The sequence below is a fragment of the Phascolarctos cinereus genome, unplaced genomic scaffold (assembly GCF_003287225.1).
Source record: "Phascolarctos cinereus isolate Bilbo 61053 unplaced genomic scaffold, phaCin_HiC Scaffold_4;HRSCAF=312, whole genome shotgun sequence".
Lineage (NCBI taxonomy): Eukaryota > Metazoa > Chordata > Mammalia > Diprotodontia > Phascolarctidae > Phascolarctos > Phascolarctos cinereus.
In genome coordinates, this window is record NW_027555847.1 from 662,846,135 (window position 1) to 662,870,200 (window position 24,066).

The window sequence follows — 24,066 nt, forward strand, 5'->3', positions numbered from 1 at the left end:
CATCAGTTCCTAGAATGTATTGTACGGTGTCAGAAAGGTAACTAGAATTTGTGCTGTGCAAGGTGTGTGAGCGAGACTCAAAGCCAAGATCATGTGAAGACCATGTGTATGGCACATGGGATATGAAAAGGGCACATATTAACTGAATTTTACTAACATCAATAGAATATAGTAGAGAGGTTGTGCTTTTACTGAGCTGTATTCTAAGTCAAAGGTTTCTGCCATACAGACTTTTATCATAAGAATTGTGTTCTGCTTTTCCTTCACACAGATATACCCCAAAATACTTGGAATAGCAACATTATGGGAGGTTGCCAGCTTGTCACAAGCAATTGCCACTAGCTCTTATTGCTTGCCTGCTTTTGGGTTGCTTTAGGACATGTACTTGAACCCTAAACTTTGAAGAGGAGCTGGGACCCGCTAGGAATACCCCAGAGGCTGATTTGGAACCAAGGTGGCTAAGGGACCAAGGAAACAGAGTGGGTTGACTGTGAACTACTCTGTAACTCAGCTGTGGGATTGGGGACAGGGGAGATTCCCAAGAGACCCTAAACTTACATTTTCCCTGCAGTTACTAGGAACCTGCTGGATCAAGGGACACTTTAGGGTTTCTTGAGGCTAATTTGGCCTAACCATAACTCCTGGCAGAAAAGGGAAAGGAATGGAACACTCCAGTTCTGGCCTGTTGTTGGGCAGGGAGGGGGCTCTGTCATCATTCATTGCCAGGCCTCAGGACAAATAAGCATCAAAACAGTGAATGAGAAAAATAAATACCATCCAATTTGTCACATTTGTTTGTTCCACACTGGTACTATTCCTTCATTGTGCCCATTATCCTGTGTTACCATTTCATTCCTTTGGCAGCATTTCTTAAAGTTAGACTCCAGAACTTTGACAAATAAATCCTGTTTTGAGGTTCAAAATAAGTGTGTCAACTTAGAACACAAGTTGTATTGGAGAAGTGATCTAGTGGGGCAAACTCCCAGAGGGTGTATGCAATGTGACTTGACTATTTTCACTGCTATTTTGTTCTTCCTAATGTGATGTTCTTTGGAGATGATGGTTTTTTTTGTTCTGTTTTCAAGTGTTGGGGGGAAAAAAACCAATTTTTCTTTTTGCAGAAAAGCCTGCCATTGCACCACCCGTCTTTGTGTTTCAGAAGGATAAAGGACAAAAGGTAAGGGGCCAGTAAGTTACATCTTCTATGCATTGGTTTCTTTAACCTGCTTTCAACCTGTAGGGATGCATAAGGTAGTAGAAGCCTGTTGTGGAGTTGTGGAAACTTAGGAAGAGTAAGTGTCAAGGCTGGAGTCTTAGAAGTAAAGGGTGAGGGAGGCCTGGGATTGATGATTAGATTGTTTTGTTGTGGGAAGAAAGAGAATTCTGTTTTCAGAAAGTGAGGTGAGATAGAAGTGGTTATTAAGGGGAAAAAATTAGTACTGTTCATGCTTTTAGGAGTGTTTTCTGTCACATCCTTCTCAGTACTTTGTCTCTTTGGAATATACCTGTTTTGAGTCATTACTGTTGATAATATAACTTAGGATAATTACAAGTTCATTTGCTTTATAATTGATGGCCACCTTTATCCATGAAGACATTTTTTTTCAAAGTGAGTTTAAGGGTTGTCTGCATACTGTGTTAGTGGAATGCATTGTTCAGGTCACAGAAAACGTAACTAGAATCAAGCTGGTGAGTCCAGGGGGATGGGAAGTACTATGAAGATCTTATAATATCATATGTCTTGGTTTTAAATTTATCTGAGTTAGGCGTGTGTCAAATCAGTTGCATGGGTTGAAATAGCTGATGATCAGGGGCCTGATTTCCACAGCACGTCAACTACAAATGTGTAGTCTTTTTTCTTACCAGAAATGACCCAGGGATTGTATAGATTAGTTTTTCCTGGATCATTTTTTACAGGAAGATTATATCACAGGGAGGACTAGTTGGTGAAACAAGGTAAAGAAACAGTCTATCCTTTTGCTGTGCACACAGTACCTTCTGTATTAACATGAACTTTGAAGGGATTTGTATTTGAGCTTTCACCTGGTTTGTAACTCTCTTAACAATTTGTATTTTTAATCAAGTACTAATTCAAACTCTTTCCATCATTGATTCCTTTGCTAAAGAAAGACATGAAAATCTCCAAAGTTTGATAATCCAAGTGATTTTCATGTTCCATCCCATTCTGAATAAAGATGCCTTCTTTTGTAGAATGATTTGTCTATTTATGGATCTTGTTCTTTGTGTGCTTTAAATATTATAACTATGTAAAGAGTTTCTAGATGAGCTCATAAGTTGTTAGAAAATGAGCATGGAGATAGTGAGAGATGAACTTATGAGAGTGTCTTTTCTGGTCTTAGTAGAGTTAGTTCCCCTAGATGTTCAATAAATTGCAAAATTTGGGAGTTTTCTTAATTCATCCTTTGAACCATCTATTTCAGTTTAATGTTCATAATAACAGTTCCTTAAGCTAGAAGTTATATTAAGAAAATCAGAAGTTTTCTGTTTGTTTTCTTTAGAACTGCTTGTTGCCAGTGATTCTGGTTCTTTAAGATAAGAGTTGCGGTTCCATTGCTGTGACCTAGAGGAGGCACTTGCAAATCACATCATTTGTGTTGAAGTTGCGTGGAAAACGTGCAGGAAAGGCTTTTGCTTTTTTTTTTTTAAGTATGTGAGCATCTTTTTTTAAAAATCAGAATAATGAGTTATAGTTCAGCAAAAGTCCGAAAGTGCCTCATCATGTCATAGAAGGTAATTCTGGGTTCTCAAAGTTTTTAAAAATGGAGCACAAAACTCAGGAATACTTGGTAAACAAACTGCCTTTTGTCTAAGGACCAGCTTAAAACATGGATTTAATTATTGTTAACTTCAATATGAGATTCTTGTTCAGAAATTGTGAGTATTTCAGTATTGAAAGAAATCTCGAGCCACATCCATATTGACATTCTCTTTATCAACAAATGTAGAAGACATAAAGAAATTGCAGCTAACATGAAAAATGTTTTCCTCGGGGAAGCTAATAAAGGAATTGGTATGTTTGATATCATTGTGAGATGAAGAACACCATGGGATATTAAATAAATACAGTAGTTAAATGTAAACATGTGTGAATGGCTAGAAGGAAATACCCTGGTATTTTTCTGTAGTGTAAGATTGTACTGGAAGTTCGAGGTGCCCATGGTAGAGCATCCTGGTTTCTAGTACTGAACTAACTGACCAACACTTTTGTCATAAGATCGTTGTGGTTCTTTATATAGCACTAAATATATAATCATTTACAACTTGAGTAATTCCAGATATTTTCCTGTTTTGAGATGGTATGTTTATGATGCCACTGTATCAAAATAAATATAATACTTTTATTCCTTCATTGTTTCTTACAAATAAGGAGAAAAATAATGCAATGTATCAGGGTGTCTGTCAAATGTTTGCTTTTTGTTTCCTTTATTTGATGTTATAAGCAAGATTAGAAGTGAAGGCAAGCTTGCAAAAGCCAGCTATAACACACCTTCCCAAGATAAGCGTTGAGTTTTGTTTTGTTTTTTAATTACTTGAAGTGTTATCTAGGCTTCCTTTATTGCTGCAGTTAGTCATGTGTAAGGGTCTCTTCTAGTGTCCTTTTTTTGTTCTTTTCTGAGTAACTCTCATCCTGAGAAAAGACTTCTCACTAGCTAAATTACCTGTCAAACATAGCACACGATTAGGACTGGAAAGACCTGTCTGTCCGTTCCCCCTCTCTACCCTCCCCCCCATTTCAAATAAGATGACCTTGTAAACATGTATGTTTTAGGAAAATAGCTTCACTATTCAAGTTATGTTTTATTACTGAATCTTGATTTAAGTAAAAGTTGAGGTTGAAAAACTGAAGTTGTCAGAACATTAGTTTAATATATATGTGTGTGTGTGTGTGTGTGTGTGTATATATATGTATATATATATATATATATGTTTGTTTAATGAGATCAACTAATTTGTCTTCTATAGGGAGGGAATTGATCTAGCTTCTGTTATATTCCCAGCAAATATGTGAGTTGCAATAAGATCACATATAGAATGCTAGGGCATCTTTTTAATGTTTTAACTTCCATAGAAAACTGTTAAATACACATTTTATTTAGTGCTTAGCAAAGCAGTTCACAAAACTTTTGCAGTTGCTGCCCTGTTATATTGACAGACATGGAAAATGAAGTCTTAGATTTAGCTGCTGGCTAATTCCAGTTCTTTTGCATGTTCAGCACAAACTCCTAAGATTGGTTTATTTCTTAGTGGCACATTTGCTGCAAAATCCTTTTCCCTCTAGTACTTTGAGAGAGTTGAGATAGACAGTGGGGAGGAGTATTGGATCAGGTATTGAAATAAATGCCAATTCCTGCAGATTCTCTTATGGAACCATCATTTTATCCGTGTGAGTAAAAGAAACCCATGCTCCCACTTGCTTGTGTTTGCTAAATATTTTGTTCAGCATTTATTAAATACTTTCTGTGTTGAGTGTAGAGAATACAAAGAAAGGCCCCTTAGGAGCTTACATTCAGTGCAATGGGGGAGACAACATGCAAATAACCTATTCGTACTCAGAAAGCAATTTATTAAGTACCTACTATGCGCTCAGGTCCTGTGCTAGGCACTGACGATACAAAGAAAGGCAAGTGACAGTCTCAGCTCCCAAGAAGGTCACAGTCTAATGGAAGAGACAACATGGAAACAATTATATAAAAAAAGATATGTGTATGTAATGTGTGTGTATATATATATATATATATATATATATGAGATGATCATAGAGGGAAGGTACTAGCATTAAGGAAAGCCTTCTTGTAGAAAGTTGGATTTTAGCTAGAACTTGAAGGAAGCCAGAAGATAAAGATAAGGACAGCCAGCGAAAATGCTGGGAGGGAGTTGGGGGAGGCTGATAGGAAGAGGCCAGTGTGGCCGGAATGCAGAGTACATGAGGGAGGGGTGGAGTGAAGTGTTAAGGTATAAGAAGCCTGGAAAGGTAGAAGGGTAAGTTGTAAAAAGCTTTGAATGCCAGAGTATTTTATGTTTATCAGGAGCCTCTGGAGTTTATTGAAAACATCCCCCTTTCACCCTCCTCCCCAGTAACATGGTCAGATAGATCTGCACTTAACAGCCAAGGTGGAGGATGGGCTGAACTGAAAGGAGATTTGAGATCAACCCAGCAGGCTGTTGTAATAGTCTAGGCATGAGATTATGAGAGTCTACCTGCACCTTGGTGATGGGCATGGCAGAGGAGAGGAGGCACATGTAACAGATGTTATGAAGATAAAATTTTGTATGAACAAGATCTGTACTGGACACATTGGAGGTAGTCTTAGAATGAAGGCCCTGAGGCGGCTAGGGAGGGCTTGGAAAGGCTTCTTGGAGATGGTGGGACTTCAGCTGAGACTTGAAGATTGCCTCCTTTTATCTTTACCTCCTGCCTCAGTTGGTAGAGTGCTTCAAGAATAGCAAGTTAAGAGATGTAGCAGTCATTTTATTTAAATTCACCATCTTTTTTTTTATTATAATGAGCATTTTTAAAATGAGGGGTAACTTTGAAGCTTATATAAGCAAGATACTGGCCATCTGGTTAAAAAAAAACTGCTTCAGAATAACTTAAAAGATAATGCAGTGCAATGATGTCATTAGTGTTGATTATTTCCATTGATTTGATCACACTTCCATGTCTTAACAAGCTGGATTCATGAGTTCTTTGGGCAAAAACAAAACAAAACAAAACAAAACAGACATACCTCCCAGTATCTGGTAGTCTATCTTCTGGGGCATGAGCCTCTCTGGATTTATCTAGGGTAGTCTTCAGGAAATAGATTTAGGATCTCTTCATGAGCCTTTATGGGAACCCTTTGCAGACTAGTGAAGGGTGCTGGGGATTACACTTCACTGGCCCACCCTTTCAGTGCATTAGATTAGGTCATAATTATATTGTGCGTTAACGTTTTCACAGCACTTTGCATGTTAATCGTTTGATTAATTAGTTGTAAAAGCCTTGAAATTGTTGCTAAGAGTGAAGTAGTTAGCTCTGTGGTGTTTTGTTTTTTTTTAATATTACTGACCTGTAGTGAAACTTTTTAACCAAAGGTGATGATGAATTTTATTAGGTCTCTGATTTTTGTTCTTATTAATTTCTTGGCCTAGATTTTGAGCATTTACCTGCTGTGATGGGATTTGATCACTTATATTCTGGAAGCAGAGTGGGGGAAAGTTGGGTATATTTATTAACCTAGTTCCTTTTTGTTTAATTCAGATGATTGGGGGAAAAGGGTGATTTCACACATAGATAAATCTAGTGGTTTATATTTCCTCCTTAGGTTATTTCCATTAGATTACCTATTTAGATTACTATTGAAATGTTCCATAATTAGTGATGTGGATCACTTGATAGTTATTTTTAAGTCCCCTTCATATGAAAATTTTATGTTGCTAATTTAGTCCCACAGCATCAGATGGGACTTTTCATCATAGCGGCTTCTGTGCATTCAATACCAATACATCTAGGAAGTCTTCGAAGAACAACACTCTAAGCGGGACTTAGTGTCTGCACCACTTATTTGGCAATTACACCCCCTTGTGACATCTCAAAACCATGTAATGCAAGGATCTGTTAAAGGAACTAGGAATGCTTGAGAGCCCTCTTCCAGTATTGAAGGGCTGTCATGGAGTAGAAGGAAATGACTTGTTCTTCTTGGCCTCAGAGGGCAGAACTAGGAGCAGTTAGTTGGTAGAAGGTATATTTTAAATAAATGTAAGGAAGAACTTCCTAACAATTAGAATTCAGAAGTGAAAAGGAGATAATGAGTGCTAGTCATTCATCTCTACTCTCACTAGAGGTATGCCAGGAAACCACTTATTAGGAATGTTGGTGACCAGATTTCTGTGTACCTTGGGGGTACCTTTCCAAATTTTGAGATTCTCGTATTTAATGATATTTGAAAACAAGTCTAAGTTAAATCAGTAAATTATGCCTAAATCCCTGCGAGATGAGTCTGGGGAGAAGTTCCATGAAATTGTTATCCCCTACTGGTGGTGTCAGTTTAAAGCTATTCTTTTGGAACCCAGATTCCCTACTTCAAAGAATGATAAAGGGATAGGAAGAGGGCTTGTAGGTTCTCAGACTTAAACCCTTTTCCCAAGATGCTTTGCTGAGCTTAGTCCATTTTCCTAAACCCAACAACCCTCTCCATACCCTCAATACCTATGCATTTTCATTTCAGTTAGATTCTATCCACAGTCACTCTAAATCAGGAATAAAGGGAGGGAACACCTGTATTTTTGCTTTTGAGTACCACAGACTGAAAAAATAGGATCACGGAATTTAGAGCTGGAAAAGACTTTAGATATCATTTCATCCACCCTGAGTCCTAGAAAGGGGAAGTATCTTGTTCAAGGATCCATGTAGGTAGTAGCAGAGTTGAGAATTGAAACCAGGTTCTCTGACTCCAAATCCAGTGCTTTATCCACCATGCCACAGCTACCTTACTTACAGGAAGCTGTCAAATATCTGTCAGGTATGGGGGTTTCACTGAAAATTTTGAAAACCAAGCCCTGAACTTCCCTGATCCTACCCGAGAGCTTCTAGCAGAGTCAAATTGGCAGCAGAGCCAAGTTGGTTTATTTTCTCTGCTATCGATTTAGAAAGCCTTATTTGTTAAACAGGTTCTCAGACCTGTTCTGTGCTTGTTTGTTGGCACTTCTTCCTGGAGCAGCTCCTCCCAGTAATTGGCAAAAGTTACTAAAGGTTTAGATGTCCTGGCACTGACAACTACTCCCCATTTTGCAGCTTTTGCATTGAAGGAAAATTGTCTTTTTTGCTCCCAGTCCTCTGCAGAGCAAAAAGGCTTGTCGGATTCGGGAGAGGAGCCTCAGGGGGAGGCTGAGTCCCCCCACCATGGTATGGGTCACACAGAGTCAGCTGGTGAGCATGCCTTAGAGCTGCCCATTCCCGCTAGTGCCTCAGCCAGCACTTCTCCGCCTCCCACTTCTGAAGCCCGGCCTACTCCTATTCAACAAGAACTGGCAGGGGTAAGTTCAAATCTACTACTGCTCAGGGTATCCCAAACAAGAATATCCCTGGCCCCTTTCCTTTGTTCTCCTGGATCCAAGCCCTAGAATAACTAACAATTGATGCTTAGAGGAAAGTAACAGAAGATTATTCAACTCCTTCTACTTTACTGTATTTAAATTTTTTTAAAAAGTCAGCAGAGATTATTTTCCTTTTCTAATGGAGTATGCCCATAGAAACTTGTTTTTCCCCTGGGGGAAAAAAAGAATGATAAAGGAGGTAGGTAGCAAAATCACATCTTCTCAGACCCAGACACTCTTCTTTACCATTTGTCGCTTTTGTTTCTGAACTTGGGCATTATTCTTGAATGCCTCATAAATCCAAAAAGTAGGTGTTCCTTTGAGCTAGAAGGGGAATTTTCTAACTCAATTTGAGCAGGATTGATTGAAAGATAGATTGTTTTCAGAATAGAACTTAAGTAGGCTGCTGTCTTTTAGTCAGATCAAGAAGAGGAAAAGAGTCCTCTGAATATAGATGAATTTATCCTTTGTATTAAGACTTTTTAGGCTTAAGAGAGCCAATTCAAAACACAAAACATTTTAAGTTTGTAAAGTTTGGTGGGTACAGTTCTACATGGGGAAAATCAAATTGTTTCATTATCAAAGAACAAGTTTCTACAGAAAAAAGTATACTTTCATCTTCTAGTTCCTGTAAATCAAGGGAGAAGGTTGTTTTGTTTTGTTTTGTTTTTAAGAGACTTTTAGAGGACCTCAAATATTAATGAAGTATTGAACTAAAAAACCAGCATTCCTTAAAGGATCATAGATTTGGAAGTGAAAGGAACCTCAGAAATACAAAATATGAATTCTTACTCCATATCTTTTTTCTTGCCTTAAGCTATCTCTTATGTATTTTATTCAGTGCAGATGACTCAGTTTTCTAAGGAGATTGTCAAATACTTGAACTTTCAGGCAGAGGACATGGTCATGTTTACATAGGAGCAACATTTTGAAAGAAGCAGTTAAGTGCTGAAGAAATCATCATCATCATCAATCATCATCATATGCCACGGCCTATAACAAAAACTAGTTTTTTAGGAATATGAGGTTTTTGGTCAGTGAAGTGAATTTCTGCTGGCCTGAACAGCTAGCTTCATCCAAGTATCCTTGGACAGCAAGCCACCTCACAGGGCTGGTGTGCTAGTACACGGTATATGAGAACCAGCGTGAACAGGAGAAGATAGGTTTCTTGCCAAGGAACTCCCAAACAGTTATCCTAGGTTTCATATTATTCATTATTTCATCTTTGACTTTAGTGTATACAGAAAGATAAATTACAAGGTTTCTAGCATCTTCTTGTTCTCCCAAGAACAGATAATATTTCTCCAACAGATGCATCCATCCAACAGGATTTTGATACACTTCACTAGCATCTTGATTCTCAAGAAGAATAGGATAGGTAAGACTCAAGATCTAAATAATTTCACCAGTCAGAATTTTGAAATTAAAGTAAAAAAACCATTTAATTTTTGGAAATTTTGCTACTTTAACTAATCTTCAAGGTGTTTTGTATGGTTTTTATATTTCAGTGCTTTTTTCTTCCAGCTGCACACTCCCACCAAAGAGTGTTATACTTTATATAAAGCATTTGGCACTTTCTTCAAAATCTTGTATGTGTGAATATTTGTAATCATTGTGCAAAACAGATTAAACCTGAAACTCGTGAACCTGTGATTAAAGATTCTAATTCTTAGAAATTCAGTCAGCTATTATATTGACAAGCAAAGGGTAAGACTTCATTTCAAGGCGTTCTGAAACAGAATCTTAAGAAGCATCAACATGTGAAGAAACCAATTTATGGGAAGCTGTTTATTGAAGGTCATTTTTGACCTTAGGGAAAAAAAAAAATGGTCCTTTTTTCCCTGTAATGGTATTTTCATAGTACCTGCATGGAGTCAGCACTTACTTTTGCCACAGATTCAGGCTAGATAACTCCCCTCACTGCACATGAAAAAAAAAAACTAAATTTTTAAATTCCTGATGAGGTAGAAGATCATGTTAAATGGACTCGAATTGCAAAGCGCTACAACATGTAAAGACCGTCTACTAAGGATACCCCCATGATCTTATGGCCACTACCTGCATAGATCCAGATCATAACCTCTCCACATTTGATCCATGTTGTTGGCATTACAGAGACTTTGAAGTATCCACAGATTAGGTACTTAACAGTTCTTTAATGAAATAGATGTCAAAAAATAGCCTACTTATGCTGACATCATCCGTCATGCTTTGTTCTGCCCTCCTTTATTCCTGATACTTAAAAACCAGAGAAGACTAGAATTTTTAACATATATTGCTAGATATAAAAGATTATTATTGTTTATATGAGTCAGAACATTAGCCAATGAGGATCTAATACTAAGAAAAATTTCTTCCAATTCCCTTCTGGTCAAAAGATAGAAGACCTGTTGTATTGGTCATAAGAAATAAGATATTTTCTAAAATTCATCATCTTACTAAATTGAGGCAGTCCACCAGAATCAAATCTAGCAAGCTGTGTAAGCCTTCTTGAAACATTTTAGACTGACACTCTTGGTAGAAAACCATCTTTTACTTTCTGATCCCTGTAACAGAAGTTGAAAAGCAAGTACTTCCTTTACTCTCAAACAATGGTGGCTTTTATGGGATTTTACCTTATTAAATGATTCTGATTCAAACCTTTACCTTTTAGCTTAGCTATTATGTGCTTTTGTCTTGGTAAGAATTTCTGAACCAGATCCCTCATTCCAAGAAACAGAAATGTCTGTTTATCTGTTATTTTATGAAAGAAGACTGGGTGGTCAGTCAATAGCAAAATGATTGTCAAAATGAACAGTGTGTGGTCAGAATAAAAACACAAAATACTTGTAACTCATTTTAGATAACAGAATAGATCTTCTGACTATGATCACAAAGTCACTGAATATTAAATCTAAGAGATCTCAGAGATCACCTGTACCAGGGAGTTTTAAGCTTTTTGTGTGTGTGTCCTGGATCCCTCCAGCAATCCAGTGAGGCCAGTGAACCCTTTCATAGAATAATGTTTTTAAGTAATTGAAGGAAATGTTCAATTTCAGTTATAGGTTAGTGAAAATAAGGATGTACCTTTTTTTTCCTATCCAAGTTCATGGATCTGCTGAAATCTATCCCAGGTTAAGAATACCTGATCCTAACTAATCCCTTCATTTTACAAGGAGGAGACTGAGGCCCAGAGAGGACAGGTGACTTGTCCAAGGTCATATAGCTAGTAAGTGGCAGAACCAGAATATGAGCTGAGGTCTTTTGAGCCCAAACCTAAAATTCTTTGAGCATTAGGAGGTGGGGTGGCAGTGATGGTATATTTATAAACAAGCTAGCTACTTCTTTTCCAGGATCTTCTGTAAGGGTTTGATTTGAAGTAGTTGCCCTTTTCTTTCTTCCCTTGGGCAGTTGGGTGGAAAGTTAGATTTTTCTTGATTATACTCCATCTTTATTTCCATAGCATTTAACTACTGGGTACTCTACTTCTGTTTTGTTTGAAACCTAGAGAGAGATTGAGGAATGGAGGGCTGGCGCAGTTCTCCTCCTAGGCCTTCTCCTCCAGCGCTAGATATTATGAGCAACTAAGACTAAGGGGTAACATTTTGTTTTGATAATTGGACTTTGCATTGGCCAGTGCCTTTCAATCATAAGCCTAAGCCAGATGGAAGGCATCAGGAGCTGTGGGAGGGGGGAGGATGGTTTTTTTTTTTAAATAAAAACTACTATTATTTATGCCATTTCATCCTTTATACAAAGGACAGAAGCCTTCCAAGTCTACAGTCTCATGCTGGATTAGAGTTTACATCTGAGTCATATTCGGCTACAGGGACTAATCCACCTCAGAGAATCTGGCCTCATTCAACTAGGGCTACGACTGGTTCCTGGGCAGAGAAAGCTCTGACTCCAACAGAAGAAACTTGTAAGGTGGCTACCTCTGCATATTTTCGCTAAAGTTAGAGGACTGATAAAACTTTTAGCAGTAGTGAAAGGGCATTCCAGTGTGCCATCTTAAAGCAAATGATTATTTCTCAGAGACTTTTTCTCCTTATACAGTGATTTTGTACTGTCACCACTATATTTCCCAAATGTTTTAGTGATTTGCCTGAAAAATGGCACTTTACAACTTTGAACTAATTAGGAAGTTCATTCTGTGCCATCTTCCAGGACGGTATTAGAAGGGTGATTATCTGGGTCATCTACCTTTTTTTTCTTTAAATAAAGTGTTCTTTACATGTAAGTTAACTACTTTTTAATTTCTTTGTTAAAAGTAGGGTGGGGCAGAATGAATTCCTTTAGGATTTTAGACTGATTCCAGAGGAAAAGAAAATTTTAATGATGGCACTGGTAGATAATAGTTTAAGGGGGTTAAAAAGAAATTAATAGAGTGTATTGCAAGTTATTTTCATGGGGGTTTATTTATACACATACATCAGAATTAACAGCCCCTCTCCTCCCCCTCCTTCCCAAAATTTTGCTTTCAAGAGCATACTGACATATTACCTACAGTACTTAAAAGTTTTTTAAAAAATCTTTTGTTTAGTTAAGAGTATCTTAATTTATTCCTGCCCAGAGGAAACTTGAAATGGGGAAAGACCTTGCTTGCCTTCCAAGCATTGGCCTTTGAGTCTGAGGACCTGGGATTAAATTCTGACTGTGTCACTTTCAAGCTTTGTGACCTTGGGCAAGTCGCTTCCTTTTGAGCCTTAGTTTTTCTCCTTTGTAAAATGGGGATAATAATACCTGTCTTACTTCCAACCTCACAAAGTGATTGTGGTGTTCAGATGTGATGATATATGTGAAAGTTCTTTGAAAATAGCAAAGCACTTTGTAAATATAAGGTATGATATTATATAATCTTCCTTTGGGACAAGTGAACTAAAAAAATAGTAATTTTAGACAGAGGGTGGGCATTAAGTGATGCTATCTATCTTCAACATATATTATGGGAGCGTAGACTCATAGATTTAGAATTGGAAAAGACAATAGAAATCTGAATAGAAAGTAGGAAGAAGCTGAATACAGAGGGACAGGTTGAAGAAATTGGACCACTTTTGGTTCATATTATCTGCCCCACTACATAATGGAGAATTGATTGATTTAATTTTCTCTTGCTTTCAGCTGAATCATTTTAGACAATTTGTGTATGTTTTAGCATATAAGATGGAGGTTTTCACTAGAGTTGTAGAATTTCCCCATTAATATTGGTTGTAGAAGCTCTGTTTTTCTTCCCATTCACTGTCAACTTAGCTTTCTTCAGGTAGCAACATTCCAGTTAATAATTTAGCAAACATTTATTAAGCATGTACTGTGTGCAAGATACTATGCTAGAAGTTAGGGATACAAAAATTAAACATTTTCTCCTCTTAAGGGGCCTGTATTTTACTGGACCGATAGCCTCCTTCCATTTCACTGGTATGGTTCTGCTTTAGTGATAGAAATAGTTATTTGTAGATTTCAGTTGGCTTTAACCTTCATTACTGCTTCACTGAAGGAAGAGCTCAGATATTTTCAGAAATGCAGAGGTGTTGTAGCTCAAGAACTATCTAAACTGCCTTTAATTTCAGAGCTACCTCCTTGCGGTCCAGGCTTGTGAAATGATCGATGGTTCAAGTAATTTGACAAGTGAGATCTTGTGGCAGGGATGTGAAGGGAGTATTAGACATTTTTCCTTTATATCAAGGGGGTACTCACTACTTGGGAAGACTAAGCAGACACTCGAGATTAGTACTTTAAAAGATTTGTATTTTTTTCAATATATGTACTACCTCCACTGGTACAGATTACAATCTTTTCATGCTTTAGTTTTGTTAATTGCTATGGCCAAAAACATTTATCACTTGGAGTTAGATCTTCCTGTGATTAACTTTCTCAAACTCAGCTAGGCTAGGCTGGGACAGTACTGTTACCAGGGTACCCTTTTCAACTCGCTGTAGGATCTGCTGAAGTGTGGGCTTCAACAGAATGCCTTCAAGAGCTCACATCTCCAAGCAGGAGTGTCCTGGTAAATGTTTAACAACCAGCTCCCTCTCCACCCCACAGCCCCATGTGCACACTTAAATTATTAACATTTTTCCCTTTACTTTGTTAAGTTCAAATAATCAACAAAACAGTAAATCAAGCTCACACTGAAAATTTCACACTTGGATGCTAGCTGTTTTCAGCCCATTCCTTCCTCCACATTATCCTAGGGCATCAAGGGAGGACTTTAGTGATAGAAAGATAGTATGTAACTGCTAAATTATGTATGAGAATATAAGGTAAAGGAGAGATCACCAACAGCTATTAGCAGACTGTCTACAAGGAGTATACTTTTACTGGGCCTTAAAAGATAGGTAGAATTTAGAAAAGGAATTTTTCTTTGTTATGGGGAGGTTATGTGGGTTTTTGAAGTGAGAATTAAGGTGAAGCCAGCAATGCTCAAATAAGACAAATGATATAGTATGGGTGGGTGGAGAGAAACGAGTCAGGGAGTCAGTCGAATTAGAAAGGTATTGAATTCTTATTCCAGGAATAAGATACTTTGTGTTTGGACTAAGTATAGTTGGGAGAAAGATATTTAGAAGGAAGAATTTAATCAACAGGGCTTAATTGGTTAGAGGGGATGAAGAAGAAGGGTGTGTAAGTTGATTTCTAGCCAGGTTGGTTGGAGAGAATAGTGGTACTATTTATAGAGACTAGGGATTTAGGAGGGAGAGCCTGTGTGGGAAACGAGATGACTCTGGTTTGAAACACATTGGAATTCCTTTTTTTTTCTTTTTTTTTTTCCCTTTTTGGTGAGGCAGTCAGGGTTAAATGACTTGCTCAGGGTCACACAGCTAGTGTCAGGTCTCTAAGGCTGGATTTGAACTCAGGTCCTCCTGCCTCCAGGGCCAGTGCTCTCTATCCACACCTGCCTCCATTAATTACTTTTAAGAGAGAAGTTTTACTGGATATGTAGGACAGACAAGTGAAGTTATAGGAGGTTAAGGGGTGAGGAAGTGGAAATATTTATTTTAGATGGATCATTGGAGGTGTGTGACAGTGAAAGGAAAGGAGGAAAGTAAGAACAGGGCTAGAATGAGTAGTTTTTCAAGTCAAAAGAGAGATCTCGGGGGCAGCTAGGTGGTGAAGTGGATAGAGCTCTGGCCTTGGAGTCAGAAGGACCTGAGTTCAAATGTGGCCTCAAATGCTTGACACTTACTAGCTATGTGACCCTGGGCAAGTCACTTAACCCCTGATTGCCTCACCAAAAAGCAAAACAAACAAACAAACAGAAGAGAGATCTGTGCTTGCATCTTTGAAGGCAAAAGGAAAATTTGAAGCTGCTAGAGAGGGAAATGGTAAAGGTGTTCCTTACAAGTCAGAAAGGGATGGGATAGAAAATATCTCTTTGTTCCTTGATGTTTACTCCTGCCTTGCTTTCTGCCACATGACATTTAACATTTATGTAGTTCTATTATCCCACTGACAAATCCTTCTCAGTCTGCTTCACTACCTTCTCAATTTTGCTTTCCTTAAATGTGATTGCCTCTCATGACTCTATTCTTGGCCCATATACACATTGACTCAGCAGCCAGATTCATTGTCATTGTTTTGGTTATCACCTCACACAATCTAATTGTTGGAAGTGACCTCTGAGACCAATTCAGTTCAACCCATACCTGAATCCTTCTACAGCTTTTTCTTTGGAGATCTCCTCTGAATGGGAACCCAAAACCTGAAGGAAAGCTTTTGGCACAGTGTTCGTTGTTACAAAGTTTATCCCTTTATCAAGTCCAAATTTGATTCTTTTCAGCTTCTACCCAGTGCTTTGATTTTGCACTCAGGGAATAAACAACAAGTCTCTGATCTCGCTTCTACATGAGGGCCCCTTAAATATGTAAGTACCTATCATGTTCCCTTTCTCACTTCTCATCCTTTCCTCCTCCCCAAGAATCTTTTATCCAGACTGAACGCCTCCAGTTCTTTCAATTAATATTTATATGGTATGAATTCAAGGCCCTTCGTGGTTCTTATTGACCTCCTATAGCCACTATGTCCTTTCAAAATGCATCCAGACCTGAATGCCCCAGCTAGGGTCTGACCAGGGCAGAACAAAATGGGTCTATTTCCTCTCTGTTCTGAATATTGTGCCTCTCTTACTGCTGTCCAAGGTTTGATGAATTTTCTTAGATGCCATATCACAGTATACTCCTTAAGCCTGTAGTCCATTAAAACCTCCACATTTTTTTCAGATTGCTTATTAGACAGGCCTCTCCCATCTTTTGCTTATGAAGTTGATTTTTAATTTTTTTTTTTTGTTTTACATTTGTCTCTGTTTTATTTCTGGCAGTTTAGCATAGTGGATAGAGAACTACCATTGGAATTGGGAATGCCATGGGCAAATCTATTGCAACTCTTGATTTTCTTGGGAAGTATTGTTATTAGCTTCTCTTTCCAGTTTTGTGTGATCTCCAGATTTGATCAATATGCCATCTACACCTTTATCCAAGTCATTAATAGAAAATGTCAAATAGCTTAGGGCCAAGCACAAATGCCTGGGGCACTCTACTGAAGACCTTCTGTGGGTTGAACCATTAATCACTCTTTTTTGGGTTTGACCATTCAACCTGTTGTGAATCTTCTTAATGGTAGTATCATCTAGCCCAGGGGTGGGCAGATTGTGGTAGAGGGCAGTAATGTTTTATTGTATTTAAAAATATAAAAAATAAAATTCTTCATTCATGGACTTATAGTTTGCTGACCTGATAGTCCATCTCTCCCCATCTTTTCCATAAAAACAACACAAGAAGCTTTGGTAACAGTTTAACTAAAATCTTGTGAAGTTACATCTAGAGCATTTCCCTGATCTTCAAATTTAATGGTCTTGTCAAAAAAACAAAACAAAACAAAACCAAAGGAAATGAGCTTAATATGGCATGATCTTTTCTTGATGAATCTACGTTTTTATTTCATTATTGCTTCCTTTTCTAGATTTTCACAGAATATTCCTAAAAAATTTCCTAGATGACTGCAGTAGAGTTCTGAGCCTAGAGTCAGGAAGACTTGAGTTCAGATTCTGCCACAGGCACTTACTAGCTGTCTATGGGCAAGTTATTTAATATTACTCAGCCTCAGTTTCCTCATATATAAAGTACGGGTACTCATAGCTCTTACCTCCCAGGGTTGTTGTGAAGATAGTGAGATAATTGTAAAGTGCTTTGCATACCTTAAAGTGCTTTGTAAATACTCGATACTATTAACATTTTCTAGAGTTTTGCTTAGAAATTAAATCCGAGCCCTCTGATTTATAATTTGCAGATTCTACTATCCCCCCCTTTTTTTCTTTTTTAACGAAAAATCAAAGACAACATTTGTTCATCTCCAAACTCATGCTATATTGCCAGTTGGCTTTGCGGTTGTTATTTTTTTTTATGATCTTGAAAAGATCAGTGATGGTGGTTCAGCAGTTACATTTGCCCTTTCATTCATTTGGGCCTGGTGACTTGACCTCCTCAAGGGCAGTTAGAAGTCTCTTAACATCTTCCTACTAATCTTGGGCATGAATTCTTGTTAGCTATTTTTGTTCTATCCTTGAAGATTGTTCTTCGTGACAGAGAAAACAGAAGTAAAATAGGAAATGAGAAGTTCTATCATTGGCTGTCATTATTTCATCCACTGTGTAATGGTCCTAGCCATACTTTGATTCCCCTTCTTTTGTACTTTTAAAACAAATTGGGGAGGGGGGGCGGCGGCTAGGTGGCACAGTGGATAGAGCTCCGGCCTTGGAGTCAGGAGGACCTGAGTTCAAATGCGACCTCAGACACTTGACACCTACTAGCTGTGTGACCCTGGGCAAGTCACTTAACCCCAATTGCCTCGCCAGGAGGCAAAAAAATAAAACAAGTCTAGATGTCTGTACTCCTCAGTTCCATTGACTTGGCAAACTTAGTTTATCCAAAGTAGAGTTCCTCTTCCCCAGCTAAACTTGGCCTTCCCCCAGTATGTCCAATTTTTGTTGGTGTCCTTGTCTTCTCCTTAATATGTTGGGTTTTTTTTTTGGTAAATCTCAGTTTACCAGGCCCTTAATCTTGAACTCATCAAGTCTCCTAGATATACTTCGTTCCTTAAGTTCAGTCAGATGCCAAATCATATCACACGGTCCACAATATCTCTCTATTTTCACTTCAGACCATTATCATTTGTCACCTGAATTACTGAAATAGTAACTAATCTTTTTGTCTGTAGTGTTTACTTTTTCCTATCCATTTTTGTGCTGCAGGTTTAATAATCTTTCTGTTGTTGTATTTCTCTCTTCAAGCAGAAAGTAAGATTAGGGCAGTGTTCTCCATTGCCTACTAAATAAAATGCGAACACATTATTTTGGCATTCATTTATCTTTCACAGTGTAGTTCCAGTCTTCCTTTATATCTTCAATTCCTACTATTTTATGTTCAAATCAAATGCATTGCCATCTATTTTCTTTGGAACTTTGCTCTCCCTTTGTTATTTCTGCATATTGAAATCAGTCCCTTCCATATCTCAGCTCAGATGCTATCTCCTCCATGAAACCTTCCCTAGATAAAAATGGTCTCTTTCTTTCCAGATTTCTATAGTACTTTGTTTATCTCTCTTTTTCACTTAGAAAAGTTTGTTTTCTATTATAATTGTGAACACGTCTCATTCTCCCTCCTCTACAAAAGGCTAGGTCTGTGCTCTAATTTTTAATGCATCTTTCTCTTCCCTTAACCTTTCACATAGAAGGCTCTTAACAAATGTTGAATTAAAGATTTGTTTAACTGAACTAGCTTTACAGAAGAGGAAGTACTTTTTGGAGACATGGAATAAGAGAAAAGAGTAAAGATGGAGAGCTCATGTAGATTGCCTGAGTGTTCTTTGGGAAATAGAATATAAAATCATATACCAACCAGGAGAACATCAGGAAGGGGCTGGAATTGCGGGTTTGAGGAGATTGCCATCATTGTTCACTGTTTTCTTGTTTGAAAAATAAAACCAGGTGTCTTTGAACATGTACTTGGCAAAAGTCATTTACCCAAATAGGAAATTATACTAAATTATACTAAAGTAACAATATAGCTGAAATATTGTGTTTTTGTAAATAACATGCACAGTGCAGGTTGTGTATTTGCTTTATAAGTTGTTACACATATTTTAGTGGTTTTCCAGGACTTCTTAGATCTAGTTGCTCTTTGAGTGCCGGGGTTGCTTGATTTTCGGCTTTGTATCCCCAGCAACTAGCACAGTTGCTGTAAATATTAGGTACTAAATAAATTATTGTTGACTAATTGATAGCATCTCCAAAGTCTAGGATCGCTACTCAGTGCTGGATTTATATACCTCACTATCATCCCTTTCCACTCATATCATACCTATTCTTCTGTCTTTGCTTTCTTCCTTCCTTTGCATGTGGCCCTTTCCTTACCCTTTTAGCCAATGATTCTAGCCCCTCCAAAGATGTGCCTGATATTTTTTATTTGACTATACAGGAAGATACCGTGGGATCAAAGTTTTATAAGGACTATATTTTTTCAAGATTAATTAAGTGTAGTTAGTTTAAATTTGAGTTTGCTTTGAGACTCATGAACTGAGAATGATAAAATATTAGAAATCACCTAATCCAACACAAGCTTTATCTTAGAGATAAGGAAACTGATATGCCAAAGGATGCACGCAGTTCACTGAACATAGATGAACGTCAGTCAGTCACTACGTATTTATTAATTGCCTGCTCTGTGCCAGGCACTGTGCTAAGCACTTGGGAGTACAGAGAAAGACAAAAGACAGTCTCTGTTCTCAAGAAGCTCACGGGTTGATGGGGAAGCAGTATGCAAACAACTATGTACAGACAAACCACATATAGAATAAATTGTAGAGATTCAACCGAAGGAAGGCACTAGCATTAAGGATGCTTGAGGGAAGGGTTTTTTGCAGAAGGTAAGATTTTAAATTGGAATGTGAAAGAAGCCAAGAGGCAGAGATCAGGAGGGAGAGAATTCCAGGCATGGGAGAAAACCAGAGGAAATGCCTGCAGTTTGAAAGTGGAACGTCTCGTGTGAAAAACAGCACAGAGGCCGGTGTCGTGGATGGCACATTACAGGGGGTTAAGAGTGGTGGGTGGGGATTAAGTATAAGAAGACTGGAAAAGTAGGAGGGGGGCAAGGGAGTGTAATACCAGGCAGAAGATTTTATGTTTGATCCCGAAGGTGACAGGGAGCCTCTGGAATTCATTAAATGGGCGTGGAGATGACACCAGACCTGAGCTTTTAAGGAAGATCACTTTTGCTGCTGAATACCATCGTCTCCCCATTCCTTCAGAATGGGCCAAAATAATACAAGATTTAATAGGGACAAATGTAGGAACACGAGGTTTAAAACGATCTACTTCTTAAATGTGTAGGTGATTGGACATGTGAAGATTATCTGGAGGTTTTGATGGACTGCAAATTCAGTGAGCTTGTTGTTGTTTTGTTGTTGTTGTTGTTGTGTTTTAGGCAGTTGGAGTTAAGTGACTTGCCTAGGGTCACATAGCTAGTTTAGTGTCTAGTGTTTGGTCTGAGGCCAGATTTGAACTCAGATCCTCCTGACTCCAAGGCCGGAGCTCTTTCGTGCACCATCTAGCTGCCCCCAAATTCGATGAGCTAACAGTGAAACATGGCCCTAAAAGAAGCTTAACTCTTGGGGGCATCAAGGTGGTACACTAGAAAGAGCACCAGCCTTGGAGTCAGGAGGATCTGAGTTCAAATCTGACCTCAGACATTTGACACTTACTAGCTGTGTGACCCTGGGTAGGTCACTTAACCCTGACTGCCTCACCCCAAAAAAAGCTTAACTCTATATGAGGCTACATTGATAGAGATTGTATCCAGAACAAAGTAGGCAGTAATCCCATTGCATTCTGCCCTGGTCAGGTATCTAGAGAATAGGGGACTCTCTGCTCTCTAGAGTATAGTGCTAAGTATTGGATTGAAAAGGGAAAGAACCACCACCTTGGCCAGAACAACAGATTATACCTAAAAGAAAACTAGATTTCAGCCAGGAGGACCCGAGTTCAAATCCTAGTTCCTGTATTTCCTATCACTATGAGCTTGGACTGGTCCCTTCACTTCTCTGGGCCTCAGTTTCCTCATCTATAAAATGAGGGAGTTGGCTTAAATGACCTTTTAAGATCCTGTCTAGCTTTAATTCCTAAGATCCTATAAAGTATATTTTTGGTGCCATATTTTAGGAAGAACATTGACAGAATGGTGTGTGTCCAGAGGAGGTTGCTTCAGATGGTAAAGGCGCTACGAGGGTGTATTCCTTGGGAAGAACAGTAAAGGGACTAAGGATTTTTAACTTGGAAAAGAGGAAAATTAGAGAATATATAATTATCTGTCTTAAAGTATTTGATGGGCTTTCATGTGGAAGGAAAGATGAGACTTACTCAGTTTGATCTCAAAGGGTAGAACAAGTAGGAATAGAGAAGTCTCTTAGATTTCAGTTTAATGTAAAGAAACACTTCCTAGCAGGCCGGAGCTGCCCGAAGGTAGAATGGACTGCCTTGAGAGGAGATAATGACTTTAGTCTTCATTGGATATCTTGAGACAGAGACTGCTTATCCACTTCTTTGATATATAGAATACCTCTGTGGTTAGGAACAGGTGGGGCTAGAACCTCACCAAGCACTGAGATTGTGATTCTGTGAAGATGATAGTACATTACTTTGTATCTCTCAAGAAGAGGTAACCAGCATTTCTGTTTGGCAACTAGGACTTTTATTGCTGACAGTAATGGTATTAATATGACAGCTTTTTCTCATGCCCTACATTAATAGCCCCAGTTGGCCAGTGTTACGTAGAAATCTGCTTGAAGTATATTTAATGGCAAGTTTTTTCATCTTATCACATAGATAGATGGTTTGGTCAGAGATGGGGAAAAGAGCTGGGATGGTCTGTAGTATGAATGAGAGAGATAATGGGGTAGATAGCCTGCATTATATTTTAAAGGTATATATCTATATGTATATATGACATATATATACATAGATATATATATATATCTATGTATATATATATATGTATACACACACACACACACACACACACACACACACACACACACACACATATATGTGGAGGGATATGGGCACGGGTCTCTCTCACAGGATGACAGAGCATGAATGCATTTTAGTCTGTACCAGTGGAGCAAGTCCTGATATCCGTGAGATCAAGAAGTTGTTGAAGTAGTGATTAAAAATAGGAGTTTTCTTACAGGGCTAGATATCAGTGATTTGTCTTGTTGTGTTTGGTATTGTATATTCAGCATGCTAGCATATATAGTTTGGAATTCTGTTGGATTAAAATGCCTGATTTTCTCATTATAGAATATGTATTTATTCAAAGTGGGCGTCGAAGTCAGGGTTTTATGGCTACAGTATCATGTTATTTCTCATAAACCAGTGTGGGTTTAGCTGAACCAAACTTGATTTTTTGCCCTGATAGAATAATTTGCTTGACTATCTGAAAGTTCAGCATTCTTCTTGCTCTTAAATTAAGTATCTGGTCAAAATATAGTAGATGATACTTTAGTTACCTCTCTGGAGCATCAGTTCTAAAAGAGCACCTTGTGCTTGGGCACTTAATAAATATTTATTTCAGTGAATTCAAGCTGTGGGACTAGACTTTTTTAAGAAAAGTTTCTTTTGTCAGGAATTTTAAAATATCGTTTCAAAAATCTCATTAGGCCAATTTCATTGCTGACTTAGGGTCTTAATTCTAAGATCTAGGGTCAGAATGAGGAAATTTGTATTTTGCTTTTGTTTAATGTCTTGTGGCAATTAATTAGACTACAAGAAGTAATCTACTTTAATATATTTGATAAATTTGATTTTTGGTTCTGGAATTTGGTGCTTTGTACCAAAGGCAAGCCCCATAGTTCTGACCTGCTGAGTAGATTTTCATGGCTTGGCTTAGACTAAGGGATCTCTGGTTTGTTAAGAATGTACCATGAGCTAGTATTCCATGCCTTTTATACAGCCTGTTGGGCCCCATTGCAGAGGTGGTGATATTTTGGTCATGGGCAAAGTGATTTTGAAAATAGACACTTTTCATATGTTTGGCCTCTTAGGGTAATACTACGGTTGGCAAAAACATAATTTATGAAGATAATGGCAATTTTTATTTTGTAAATATTCTCTAGGTAGGTTTAAAAAAATTTTTTTTAAATCTATGCTTTCATAAGCCAGATACAGAAATGTTTCATTGTGATGATCATCCTTTGATCTGTTGGTTGAAATTCTGAATATAATTTTAAAAATTGTGCAACAGTATAAGTGTAGGTCTTGATAGTGTTTAGTAGGTTATAATTCATTTTAGGACTTAAATGGATTATTAGGGCAATTCTGTTTTACCACCTGTTATGCTTTTATTTCAGAGATCAGCTGATAGTTCAAGTCCAGAAGATGGAGAAGGTGAGGAAATCTGCCAGATATTGGATGTGTTAGTATCTGTAAAAGAGATCGATCATACATATATACATATATTTTATATGTGTCCTTTTTCCCATTATCCTCTGCAGATTCTGACCAAGAAGATGGAAATTACTGCCCTCCTGTGAAACGGGAAAGGACTTCTTCATTAACTCAGTTTCCTCCATCACAGTCAGGTAAAAATTGTATCACTATCCCAGAAAATGAGAGGAGAGGGTATATTTATTCTGATCATGTCAGCTGTACCCTTTCCACCCCTACCATCCCTCCACCCTACACGCCCTGCAATGTAATAGGTGTGATTCATTTGCTACCCAGACAATGTATAAGCCAGTAAAGAATGAATCTAAGACCTAACTTCCATCAGAAAGGAAGATAGCAAGGTATTATAACTTTTCCTTAAGTATAGTGCTAAATGCCATCTGTCTGGTGTGTAATTAAATAAACAGACATGGAACAGGATGATTTTCCCAAACTTTCTCTTAGAAACTGAGAAGTGACCTCTTATGAATGGCTAGTCTACATTGGAGAAGGTGGGGTGG

At 38.0% G+C, this 24,066-nt stretch overlaps 1 protein-coding gene across 13 annotated transcripts in view; it reads left to right on the forward strand.

Moving 5' to 3' along the window:
- Positions 1-24,066, forward strand: part of RANBP3 (RAN binding protein 3) — a 90,173-nt gene that overhangs the window by 17,661 nt on the left and 48,446 nt on the right. For 7 of the 13 annotated variants that reach the window (XM_020971368.2, XM_020971365.2, XM_020971364.2 and 4 more), the window contains exons 2-6: positions 1,122-1,177; positions 7,834-8,037; positions 11,836-12,003; positions 23,470-23,506; positions 23,614-23,700. In XM_020971368.2, the coding sequence (XP_020827027.1) occupies positions 1,122-1,177; positions 7,834-8,037; positions 11,836-12,003; positions 23,470-23,506; positions 23,614-23,700 (552 nt within the window). The remainder of the gene's footprint in view (positions 1-1,121; positions 1,178-7,833; positions 8,038-11,835; positions 12,004-23,469; positions 23,507-23,613; positions 23,701-24,066) is intronic. The other 6 variants (XM_020971373.2, XM_020971375.2, XM_020971374.2 and 3 more) reach the window with 2 other exon arrangements.